This window comes from Apteryx mantelli, chromosome 5 (genome assembly GCF_036417845.1).
Source record: "Apteryx mantelli isolate bAptMan1 chromosome 5, bAptMan1.hap1, whole genome shotgun sequence".
Taxonomy (NCBI): Eukaryota; Metazoa; Chordata; class Aves; order Apterygiformes; family Apterygidae; genus Apteryx; species Apteryx mantelli.
In genome coordinates, this window is record NC_089982.1 from 80,910,620 (window position 1) to 80,924,061 (window position 13,442).

Genomic DNA, 13,442 nt, shown 5'->3' on the forward strand with positions numbered 1-13,442 from the left:
TCGGTTCTGTAGCTTTACCAAGAATTAAGGAAGATCCATTAACTTGCAACTGATCCCTGTAGCAGGCCGAGGGCACTGCTCTGTTTTACAGGATTATTTACATTCACGAGGCTATCGGGGCTAAAACACTTCTCTAAAATTCTGCATCTTGCCGAAATAATTCAGGCTCCCACGCAGAGGATATACAGTATACTGGAAAGCAGAAGAACCCTGTACTGAAGTGTTTTACAGAGCGTTGATTTTTCCAAGGTACTGCCCTGGGATTTTTCTACTGAGCTGTTGCACCACGAGCATATGATTTGCTCTACTTGCCCTTTCGGTTTTAACGTCCCATTAATAATGCAGCTATGTATTTACTGCAGTTTGCATTAATGTTCCACTGTTACTTCTTGATCACTCATTATTCTCTCTGTAGTGCTAGGCAAGGCTCCAAAAAGCAAACAGCTGCAGCAGTGTTACTAGAGAACAAGTCGCAGCCCCAGAACCAGATTCGACGCAGACCTGCGGCGGGGGGGTGGGGGACCATTTATAGTCACAAAGCTGGCAGAGAAAGCTACACCAAGGCAAACAAGCACGGCTATACATCCTCACGGGCTCGGCGATGAGACCTCAGCTTTTCAGGGGCAATCGGATAGTCAAACTCTTTCGAGGGATCTAAGCCAGAAAACTGTAAAACATTGTTAATGAACAGCTTGCTTAATCCTGGCTCTGAGACATCCACTGTAACAGGAGCAGGAGCAGGCTTTGGAGCTTCCTCTGGCTGACAGCTCTGCTCAGACCAGCTGCCATGTGCAGTCATGCAGACCTCTTTGGAGAACGTGCTAATGATACAGACACCCTCCACCTTCACAGGAAGGGTCTCTGCTCAGCGCTGCATACCTGAAAACCACTGCTTATCTACCACTTGCCCCTGCAGCAACCTAAGCTCTTGGAGGCACCTTGCTTTCTCCAAAAGCTGCCCCAGCCCAGCATCTCCCTGGGATCCGTGCTCCCACGTTCCTCTCCCAACACCCACCTCCCATAGGGAGCATCCTCACAAAGCTCACCCATGAAACACAGCTTGGACCTCGCACAGGAGGTGCCGCAGTGCAGCAACTCCTTTTCCCTTGCCAAGTTCTCACCTGCCATCGGTGCCCACAAGCTGCCTCCTGCCAGACCGAGAGCTCCCAGACAGGTTGCTGGCAGGAGGAAAACCCCTCCTGCCGAAGGAGGCACTCGGGCACAAGCTCCAGGCCGAGAGGTGGGGAGCAAGACCATACAGAGAGGCTGAGCACCCCACTCAGGTAGCTTGGCCTCTCCTGTCTCGAGGCACCAAAATCTGACAGGGATGTAAACAGAAACCTTTATCGGTCATATCTGCGCTGCACAGCTCTTTACAATGCATCTATCTGCTGCCCCCGAGGGCTCCATCCTTCCCAGGTAAGGCTGGTACTGCACTACAGAGCAGACCAGAAACGATCTAGAAAGCCGAGGAGGAAGGGGCTGGGTGGCTGCCTCTGCTGGGGCTTGCAGCGCTCACCCATAACACAAGGGTTCGGGAACCCTCTTTTCCCTAAGGGACTTCCAGTGCATGTCTTCCATGCAGCAGTAAAGTGCCCTAAAGCCCCTTAACAAGAAAGCAACAATCCTGTTTTGAGGCAGGATTTTTCACTATGCTTCTGGTTGAGGTTGTTCAAATGCTAGAAAAAAGGCTTTGATGCTCTGCCAAGAAAGCCCAGGGGAGCATGACTGCATGGCCTGCCTTTTCCTACCTTCCCCTGGGAGCAGGGAACTCAGAACTCATCCCTCTCTTATCCCTAGGAACAGTAAATCATTTCCAGCAGCACTGAGCAGTTTCGGGAAAAGCGAAGCCTCCCTGTTCCATGCTGAGCTGCGGGGTGGTGGTTAGGGCCCTCGGAGGAAGTGAGTTTCAGGTCCCTCAGGGCACCGGAGAGAGCTGAAAGCAGGGCTCCCACATCCTGAGCGACTGCTCTAAACACCAGCCTCGTGGCACTTGGGTTTTTTTTAAACCCTACATTTAACCTACAAAACACAACTTTGGGTCTTCAGGGCGAGCAAGTGTCCAGGCTGTTCTCCGTGCTACACAAGCTGCAAGGAAGAGCAGGCATTCAAGATGCACAACGATTTCCAGGATTCCTTTCTGGCTACATTAGCAGGTTGCCATTGAGCAAGCTGGTGGACACAGATCTCATTCTCATCTACAGCACAGGGGACGTCCGCACGCCGAACGAGGATGCCCGATTCTACCCCAAGCTTCACATCTACCCCAAAGGCTGTATTCAGCACTGACACCTTCAAAAGGCTTTTTGAACCTCAGCCTTTGTGACTGATGCTCACAAATTCTCCTGCTTGACGCAATCCCCTTGAAGGGAAAGGCTTTCCTTTGGCTTGACCTGCCAGTAGCCTGCCAGACCGGGGAGCATAGTCCGGTCACCACCATCTGACCTTGCGTGAAGTGTCTCGGAGGTGTCACAAGCCCTGTACTTGTCAAACCCTTAGCAGATGAAGTAGCGTCCAGTTTTAGTGCTTACTAGCAAGCTTCAAGTGGTTTGTCCAGAAAGGCTCGGAATGATTAAACATCTTTTAGAGGCCCCTTGTCACCACTGCTTGGTTTGACCTGCACAAGCATAACAAGGGAATCAGTGAGCTGGCAAAGCAATCTTTTCGGCTCCCTGTGTTCTAATATTTAGCTTAACTTTCAAAATGAAAGAAGCAGTAATTCCTATTTGTACCCATTTTTATTGCCTGTCTTATGATTTTTAAAGTTTACTGACAGGAAACAAGCCTTTAATTACAATTTGTTAAGCTTGAATAAAGCTCACTTTCCATCTGCTGTGCAAAAATATAAGCTGACTCATCATTACGGACACAATGAAAAGGTCTGATCTCCCTATCTTACAGGTAGGAATCTGAATCAGTGAGTAGGTGTTTTATACCATACAAACAGGATGAAAAATCGCACTGTAGGTCTTGCTTGCCAAAGCAAGCGTCACCAGAAGACACTCAGGATTTGTGAGGATCACCACCTCCCCTTCCGGCCCCATAGCTACGAGTCCCTCCTGTTACAGCTTTAAAAGAGCCTCTTTCTCCGGCTTGCACGGCTGCATATGCACCAGTCCGTTCCTGGAGTGCACATTCAGTCAAGCTGATAGCCTTTAGCTTTCCAGATAGATCACACATGATTACTGTATTAGCAGAGAAAACACAGAAAGAAAACAATTTTGGAAGCTAACTTTTCTTCCCTCATTCCTCCCAGCCTTAGAGTATCTTGGCACCATGCAACGCAGCACATCATTAAGATAACGGATGCTTCCCAGTGAAGAAGCATAAGACCGCGGCCAATGCCAGCACCGCATCTGATTTCCGAAACACCTACAAACATAAATGCAGCTTCTAAATGCTACATATATAAATTAAAATACAGCAAATCACCACAAGGTTTGTTCATTGTTAAACTAGAACAGTCAAAAAATAATAGAAAAATCATGAAGTCAAAGATAGCTGAAGAGAAACTTAGAAATAGGGTACATTCAAACTGATCCTGCTGAAGACAGTCAAAAGCAGCGTAAAGTGGCTGGGAAGACTGGGAAGACTCAGTGCCTGGGAAGACTTAGTCATCTGCTGTGCTTCTGCACCACTCCTTACTAGTTGAACTTGGTCTGATATCAGAAGGAACCAGGATGAAAATAATCTTTTGTTAGCAGCAAAAATCCCACCAAATTCGGATTCGGATTCATAAAATAGCTGGTTGGAAAGAGTTCCAGTTACGAATTCCTATCTTATTTAAATATTTGCAAAGCTCGATTCTCATAATCCAAAGCAACTTTCTACCCACTTGTTTGGCCTTTCAATCCTGATCCCCTCTTCCCTATGAATCAGCTTTTGGGGGTCCTTTGCTCCAAAACTGACCCTACTTGTCTGTCTCATATCATTACAGAAGACGCAGGCAGTGCCACATCCATAATTATAGCCATCTCCGAGAGAGCGTGTGCGAGGATGCAGGCTACCTACCCGCAAAGAAAACAGTAGAGTGACAGGAAGAGTTGGAAGAAAGAAGAAAGAAACTTTTAAACATACGAGGTCTAGCTGCACAGAGCTTCATTTGTGTGAGCAGAAACAGAAGTCTTCTGACCACAGGAAGCAGAACATTTCTTCTACCTCCATTTTCTGTATGCATGCGAATTTTAAACAAACCAGAACTCCTTCTGTCCCAGAACTTCTGTCCACAGACAGAAACAGCCACCTACTTTGTTTTTTTAAGTAGATACGATCCGAACTGCAGTGCTAGGGGCTTTCCTACACTGTCAGCTGTTAAATTACAGATCAGAATAGCTTTTCTGATAGTAGCATGTGCTTAAGCTTTAACAAAATAGACAACTCAAAACTCAAAAGGGAGGTTGGCTCCTCCTGGCACAGTCAGAGCAGATTTTCCAAAAGGCTCTATTTCAAGAATCATCAGTATGAGATAACCTGGTAGCATGACTGACTTCTTTAACCGCCTACTGAATTCATCACCATTTCCTGCACAGCTGATTCTGCAGGGAGCAAGAAACAGCTCTTTGGCTTAAAAGCACAATTGATGTGGTGTCAACCGAAAGATAATAGACAGTTTTCAGATAATATCACTTTAAGTCTGTTTTCTCAGAATGAGACTACATACTTGCAGGCACTTTAGGGCACTGATCTCATTTAGATTCCCCCCCTAAAAAAGCATGCTGGCTGGCTGCTGCCCCACCGACGTACAGCAGTATTTCTCACCACTGAGAGCAGCAAGCAAAGCTGACAAGATTGCTACCCGGAGCACTAGTCTTGGGACCTTCAGAGAAGCAAGCTGGTACCTAGAAAAAGACATCTTCAGGTTGCTCTGGTTATTCTCCATCTTTTCAGCTGCAGCACAGAATAACTTCACACATACACTTCCAACACACAGCACTTGTATTTATAAAGAAGTATCAGACTACTATTCATTACTCCTCCGTAACTTAGTTTCCTACCAGGACACAATCAAAGACACCTCTTCAGCTTCACTGAGAATGAATATGAGCCTTCAGACTTAGAGTCTGAAGAAATGCCACCGTATCTCCCCAAAGAAGATGGGGCACAGGTGCAATCCGCAGCACACTGCAAATAATTCTTAGGGATTTTTCTCAGCACAATGGGCTGTAATAGCATAGAGGGTAGCCTGAAATTCAATCTTTTGTTACAACGTTTGTTCTTTCCTCATCTAGCTAGTTGCAAAACTGTATCCAACCCACCCCTTCCTGGCTGTTTACAGAATTCAATGTTTTTGAGAAACATGTAGCAGGTGTTAAGATCAGAGATAGGCACAAGGAAATCTTTTACAAAGAAATTCAGAGTGAAACTGCAGAGCAACCAAGCTAATGCATTTGTTGAGCTTCAACACAATTTGGAGCACATCTGACACACAATTCGAAGGGGCTGAGGCAGACTGGAGTCCGTAAAGATACTCCACAGAGGCTCTTCCCTAATCCCACACCAACATCTCCCAGTGTCTGATCGCCTTTAGCACGGCTCCACTGAATGCAGCCAGCCCTGGAGCTCCTAAGGGAACTCTGGCACTTTTCCACTACTGTAGGGGTGCCACAGAGAACAGTCAAGGGTTGAAATCACTCAGAAAAGGTGCCTATATGGTAGTGAGCAAGCTCCGAAGAGAGCACAATTTGTGTGCATCTTGCGCATTTCATTTTGATTAAAAAAAGTCTAAACAAAAAAGTCAGATTTCTGAAAAGTGACTATTTCTATAGGTATCCAAGAGTGCAGAGCTTTTGGCTATGCCATTTTAACAGCTATCATAGTCAAAGTGATGGCTGTTGACTGACAAAATTCCCTCTGTATTATAGCCACATAATAGGGCGTTCATAATATTGTTCATGATGTCCTTTATTAAATATCCTCTTTGATACAGAACATATAAGCAAAAATAGTTTAAAAACTCTTTTTTAGTCATTCTTACAGGAGTCTTCTATGCATTGTTACAGCAGTTCTCTTTAAGGAATAAATCTTTATCAAATGTGAGGTTTTTCTTTGCGTAGAAATCAGTTTCATACAAAGAAGTTGCCAGGGCAGATCCTGAAAGAGGCCTACAGAACCCAAGAAAACTCTGAATTCAGATAGTTGGTTAATAATGCAATCTATTAACTGTGTCACAGACACATTATTCTTAAACAGGATAAACAGGATAAGAAAATACATCTTCTAAAGCTTAAAAATAAAATAAAATAAAAGGCAGTACAAGTAAATACAGGAAAAGAAGAGGACATGCCTCAAGCACAGACACTTCAATACATCTGCAAGTCTGAGTGCTATTTCAAATACTGGAAACTTGTCATGAAACAACCGTGTGGCAACTGGCACTCCCATCCAGACGGGATTCCACCCCACAAAAACCAGACAGCACAAACAGATTCTACTTTGACTTCTGCTTAACAAGGGTGTTGCACAGGTTACGTGACACCCACAGGACCTGCTTTGTTTCATTCTTTTCTATGTAAACCAATAATCTCATTTTTTACATTAATGAACAGGAAATAAATGTTTCCTTGGGCCAAAGGATAGCTCCTAGGTGCAACGTTTCATTAAACAGATTAGGCTCATCAATATCCAGGTTAACGAAGGTACCGGCACGGGGAAGATGACTGGAGACAGTACATGCAGTCGTTCCACATGCTGCAGGAGTAGCTGCAGGGCATACATATCTCCTATGATGAGCATTTTAATCCGAAGCCTTAAGTTACAGGCAAAACATTACGTAAGAGGTTGCTTGAGGTCAAACAAACCAGTCCCTCCTTTAACGACTTTTCCAACCACTAGGCACGCAGACGGAGATCTCAGTTCATCGTAGGCACCTATAACAGAAATCAAGCGACAACGTATTAGGATGGTATCCAAAGGCTTCTCACAGGTCAGTGCTAAAAGCCGATTTGTTTTTACACACAGGAACTTATGTGGCTCAGCCGCCTAGATTTGGAAAGGCACTGCCACCTACTGTTCAGGTGGAATTTGTATTTCTGGAAGCAGAAGTCCAACACGCTTCCTGTCCCTCCCATACCAGCTATTATCTCTTCCTAATCTTTGGGGGCAAGAGGAGGATCAGGCCACACATTCCTAAATTCTCTCCAGTCAGCATGAAAAGACATTCCGAATTCCAAGAGAACATGTATTTGGCCTTGCACTGAACACATTTTGCTGATTAGATAAATTGCTAAAAGAAAAAAAAAAAAATCAATGAGGCAAAAACCAAAACGATTCCCTTTTCATTGCAGCCTTTTTCCTTTGTCAGACTGAATCCTTTTGATGTGGATTTTAAACCCTTCCGGCTAGATACGAAGAGGACTTTGCACTGGAGAGACATTCCATGAATTCCTTTGATTTTGTGGTTACTCGCTGTAGCGCAACAGTGTCACAGAAATTTGGAAGCTCTCCAGATGACATGTCTGGCTAGGAGTGTTTTGCTTTCAGTGTTTTTATAAGCGTTTGGACTGCTTTTCATTCATCCTGAATACCAGCAAGCTGGAATTTTGTCATTATGGCACGTTGGAAGATTGGAAATAAAAGTTAAAACTTTTGCTAAGTTTGGGTCATCTTTATTCTATCGAGCAAAACGCACCGAGCTTTCTGCCTTACAGAGGCTGGGGGGAAACCGCAACGCAGCACAGTGCACGGCGTGCGCTTGCTGCTCTGACCTCAGCTCCAGCTGTACGAGTAAATCGCTGCTCCTAAATGTGTGCCCGTTGAAGGACAAAAAAGAAAAAGCTTCTTTGTTAGAGCGTTACACAAAACGGTCACAACTGTCCTGTTGGCTCATGTGATATATTAACAAAGAGTTGTTCTTTGAGCAAACTGCCACGGGGGTTTCATTTCTGATGCAGACGTGCTGTCTGCTCACTGGACCCTCCTGGGGCAGCAACACGCCGGGTCATACCTGCTACCGATGGCCCTTCCCGCTACTTTAGCTATGCCCGGTAGTCCCAACCCTTCTTTTTTTTTTTTCCTTCTTACTGACCAGGGCCATAAGGCGGCATCTTTGCAGTGTCTCTTTAAACGTACAGTCAAGTCATCAGCTGCATTATAGCAAATTAGATCCAGACGGCCGCAATCCACATTATGACTTTGATCTCTATCTTGATGAAATCAATAAATCCCTCCACTCATAATCGCTGTAGCTTTCATGCCGATTCCCCACGCCCTTCTGTCAGTAATGCACTTCATATCTTTATTCATCATATAAGCCATAAATAAAATTCACTTGGCAGAGACAAAAAACCCCCTTACTTCTAAGCCAATATGTGATATAATATAAATCCAGAGAGAGCAACTGGCAGGATATATCCTCTTCTATTCAATGTCACCCTTAATTTACACTTTTCCTTTCTGTTTTTCAGACTTAAAAGATGCAGAAATTTTTTGGCTGGGACTCCTAAATATACATCTAGTGACATTTCAAATGCTCTAAAAGAGCCACGTGGCCAAGTGGGGCTGGTAGAGATGGTTCAGAACCTAAGAGATCTGTACCCTTTCCAGAGCAGCAGCTGCTGGAGGCCAGAAAGGATACTCTTGGGCATCTCAAATGGCACCAGAAACCTACTGTTAAACAAATGAATATGACTCTGTGTTTGAGGAAAAAAGCAAAGACAATAAAATGCTACAAAGTGGAAGAAAAATACAACCAAAGTAACAAACGGGAAGACTCTTCTCAGAATAAAATTCCAAAGAACAAGGTTAGAGCAGAAGAGATGAAGAGGTGGAAGTTATAATAGAGACATGAAAACAAAACAGAGATGACAATTTCAATGGTGCAGGTAGAGACAGAAAAAGACAGATTTAATAGTTCGTTATAAGGCTTTTTTTATAGTAAATCTTAACAATCTTACGGTTTGTTATAAAAAAAATGCTATCTAATTCTTAAAGAAAAGAATCACAGACCCCACATGTGGGAGCTGACTTCATTTAAGCTGACAGAATTTTATTAAAAACATCTGGGACATTCTCATAGGCAAGGGCTTAATTAAAATTTTAGCCTCTGGCATTTTTTCCTAATGCAATTCTGTATTACTCAAAGTAGTGCAAAGTTACGATGAAAACAAAGCATATGTGAGATGCTGCAGCAATATAGTCCAGACTAAACCACTTACCCATCATTGTTGCTTCCTTCAAGAATTTGTAGCTGGTTTCAAATGTCATCTGTTGCAGGGGGGAAGAGTTGGACTGAATTCCAAAACGATTCAGTGGTTTATAAACTCCTTCAAAGCACATGTAATCTGCCACCAGCGAAAGGTGCCGAGGGTCTACCACAATACCTAAGAACATGGAAAAGAATGAACATCAGAGCGCTCACGGGCTAAGGTTTGGGGGGGGGGGGGATTGTTTTGTTTTAGAAGAAAACAGATCTAAAATAAACACCTTGATCCTAATGAACATGGAGAACATCTCTATTAACATTCCTCTGACAGCTGCACTTCTGCGTGTAGCTGGCATAACTGCTCCCCTCAGATACCCAAGATGGGCAGACCTCACTATGATATAAAACGATATCTCTGCAGGGAAACTATAATGTCAAGAATGCTGTAACGAGGCAGAAGTTTCACTATACATAACATCGATACATTACTCATCTAGAGCAGGATTCAGTGCTAAGAAAACCTGCGTCATTGTTTACGCAAGATGGGATCCCACATCCTTGCATCTGTGGCAGGACAGAGCTCTTTCCCCTCACCTGATAAGCCATATTTGCTCGACACTGGAATCACAAAGGTTCTGATATTTTCTGTGCATGATGTTATGCATCCACAGAAAACCCTATTTAGGCTAAACAGAGGTAGCACATGTTTTTAAATAATGTTCACGGAGTCAGTGTGATGGGGGATCATTACTAGCTCTGTCAACATTTACCCAGCAGTCCTGAACAATTTGAAGGTCAGATGGTTTTGGGCTGCCGTTTGGCAAATGTGTTTAACGTATCTGGTTGCTAAAATTCTCACTGCATTAATCTTCCCCCTTTTCAATAGTTTAATTCACAGCAAGACTTAGATCACCTAAGGCCAATTCAACAATGCAACTTCAGCAGCCTAAGTGGTTAGGCATCTTACCTAAGCTAGCTGTCTGGATTCTCTAAATAAAATAGAAGAAAACCTCAGACAATGCAGTACAGCTATTTTAGGAAAGATATAAAGGCAGCGTAGACTCCCATCATTTAAGCAGCAGACAAGATTAATCCTGTTCTCACGGTCGCTATGCAAGTCTTACACAGTTAGGTTCTTCGAATGTTAATAGCTAATTCATCTGGACCTTCCGGCTTGCAAATTAATAGACTAGAATAGAAAAGATTTGTGAAGAGGGAAATAAATTCAGCTTTGTCTAGCAAATTTTCTGCTGATTAAATGGAACCTAGCAATTAACTAATGAAGTCTTCACAGAAGGCACCATAATGATGAAAATGATGAACAACTGTAACTTAAGAATACACACATAAATGAAAACATCGTGCAAAGACATAACTTTCTGAGCACAGAAAGGTTTCTGTGTTTTTCCCATCTTAGTGATAATACCTAAAAAATGACAGTCTTAAAATAGAAAGAAATCCTACCATATACAGCAAACACATCTTTTATTTCCTTTATAATCACCCTCAGGGCAGACTCAACACCATAATTCTTAGCCATGGCATGAATATCATTGGAATAAAGTCTGTTCAGGTCCAAAATCTGAAAGCAACAAACACAGATGCAAGTTAGAACAGCAGTTACTCTATTTTTCTAAATAACTAAGCAAGCTAAGATCTTTTTTCACTTTTCATTAGCTTAAACTGCACCAACAGTTGCAGAACAACTAGACAGCAGCTCAAAAATGACCATGGATTTACGTTTAAGCTAGTGACCACAGGATTTAAACACGAGGACAAGTAGTGGAATCAAAATTCAGCACAGAAAAATATGACCTGAATATAGGGGGGGAAAAAAAAAATAAATCCCCAAGCAGGAGGAGAACATGTAAAAGTCTCCAAGCAATGCAATATAATGCCAGGCCCAGTCTGTCTCAGACATCCAAAACTTTCAGCAAAAGCAGTAGAGAAAATGTAACACAAAAAAAATCCTGCATTTGTAGAACTATGGGCTACATGGCATAACACAACTATTCATCTCCAAGTACTGCAATTCATTTAGATGGAAGAACTCCCTCAAGAAACATTTATAGAGACGGTTACAAGCATGGTGTGGAATTATTTGTCATTAGATACCGGGCTGCTGCACAAAACTCATTTGCTATCTACCCTTGAGAAAAGACTCTGTTGAGCTCTGAACATATCCTGGGGGAAGAAGGAAGAAGAGAATTTAAGAGCTGAAAAGGACACACATCACCCCTGCTAAATTTAAACGGTACCCATTATCCACTGTTCCTGCCTAGAACACAAAAAGATCATTCAAGTTCGAGTTTATAAATAGATTACATACATCAGAGTATCTGAACAGCTCGGCAAGGTTTATCCCTTCGGTATGTAAAACGAGTTCCTTCTCTCCTTCCGTACTGGTGTTTTCATTCAACAAGCACCGTGTGATCCCCTTTACCTCATGAATGACTGTGTTTCGTGCCAGAGACACCAGCAAGGAGGTGAGGTCAAAGTACACCTTCATCAGAGGAAGCGCCAGTGAAACCTAGAAGGAAAAAAACCCAGTGCAACGTCATTCTGTAAGGAAGCTTGAACATTAGGCTCAACGAGCAGCCTACTTTTTCTGAGGCAAAAAGTGGACACCTGGGACTATCCTAGTGTTTATGTGCTTGGGCACACGCAAGTCTGACTAGAATTACAGGCAAATGATGCTAATATGAACACCGCACCCCAGGACTATTCATGCACACTGCTCTCAAGATCCTTGGACTTGAACTGATGGGGGTTTTTTTTTTTAGATCTTTAGTCTTTTTTCCTTCTGTCCTGCAGGAGGACCACACAAGCTTCTCAGCAACTGTAGCTTGTTTGATTTTGCTGCATTTTCTCACCGTTACAAAGCAGTATTAGGTCAGGTCAAAGTAAAGGCATAAAATTTTTCAGCTTGATCTAAACTGAAAAACTGGGGAGGTGGATGGCAGAGGTTGAGGTCAAAGGTTGCTGGTGGGGAGGTTTTGGGGGACAAAGGACATGGGAGTAGAAGTGGGGGGAAGAGAGTGGGACAGAATTATCCAGTTAGATCTGAAACAAGAAGTTTTATTTTTTAAATAGTTAAAAAGGTTTGTTAAAAAAGGGAGAGCGAAATGTTTCTGGATCTATGAAATTCACATTCCCGCGAGATTTTTCAGCTGACACTATCACATTCATTCCAGAATTTCTGCCCTTTCTCGTTACTGTATCACAAAATGATATACTCCAGCTTTATTCATTCTAAATTCCTCTGCGAAGAGACGTGCTTCCCCCTATAGAGCAGGCTGCCCTTCTGCCCATCACCTTCAGGACACATTCACAAACAGCCTCCTGCAACAGTCCTGCTGTCACTTTTCTTTGTCAAGCAGCTACGCAGTGGTGCATCATACATTTAGAAGTTAAAACACCACGAACCTGTCAGTTGTCATAAAAAAGTTTCAGTAGGGGTCCTGGAAATTAGGGCCTGCTAAAAATGTCAGCTAGTATGTTTGCTTTGAGGCATGAGCTGCCCTTTTTCTACATTAATACAGCAGTACTGAGACAAAGCAGCAGAACTACACTGAAGAGATTTATTTGTTATGAGCTCTACACAATCATTTTGCAAGAGCACACAGATGTTTACAGGCACTAACTATAATCTTACCTCACACCAGAGTTCATTTTCTGTATCAAATGTGTAATCCTGTATTGATGGGTGGCTGCTCAGAACAGCATTTATTCGTAACTCTGCTGATTTAACTAATTGATCCCTCTCTTTTTTGGTCTGAGACATAAAGGAAAGGTGTTGAGAATCATCACCATCTGCTCCACTCTGATCTCCTCCTTCAGCGCCTTGAGTCCTTTCTTCTTTCTCCGATTCAGCCTCTTCCTCTTCTGGATTCTCACCATGTTCATCCCCATTCTCTTCTTCACTCTCATAATCAACCTGCAGAGAAACAATATTGTACTTATTATTTGAACCAAAACATATACAGATACAAAGCACACCATTTACTGTTTTACTCCTCAATATCCTTGACAGATGAGTTGTATCTCACCTGCAACTCAATGAAAACAAAATTCCGTTATAAAAGCAATGATATAACAGATTCAGTTCACCCTCTATTTTTTACAATCTTGCCATTACTTCTCAGTACAGTCAGGGATGATAGAGGTTTTTGTGACTGCAGCAGAATTTGTTTTTTTCCCCAAAATACTCTTTCCATAATTCAGCTCTGGGAATGAACTCTCATCACCTCAGGAGATTTTCAATTACTCTGCCCTCCTGCTGAAATTACAGCAACCCACCTTT

The 13,442-nt window shown here is 43.0% G+C and overlaps 1 protein-coding gene across 1 annotated transcript in view; it reads right to left on the reverse strand.

Annotated features, from left to right (window-relative positions):
- Positions 1 to 5,882: 5,882 nt before the first annotated feature.
- Positions 5,883 to 13,442, reverse strand: part of POLR1A (RNA polymerase I subunit A) — a 38,247-nt gene continuing 30,687 nt past the window's right edge. The window contains exons 30-34 of the mRNA XM_067298357.1: positions 12,795 to 13,076; positions 11,469 to 11,669; positions 10,604 to 10,721; positions 9,153 to 9,317; positions 5,883 to 6,866 (exon numbers count right to left, since the gene is read on the reverse strand). Of these exons, the coding sequence (XP_067154458.1) occupies positions 6,766 to 6,866; positions 9,153 to 9,317; positions 10,604 to 10,721; positions 11,469 to 11,669; positions 12,795 to 13,076 (867 nt within the window). The 3' untranslated portion in view covers positions 5,883 to 6,765. The remainder of the gene's footprint in view (positions 6,867 to 9,152; positions 9,318 to 10,603; positions 10,722 to 11,468; positions 11,670 to 12,794; positions 13,077 to 13,442) is intronic.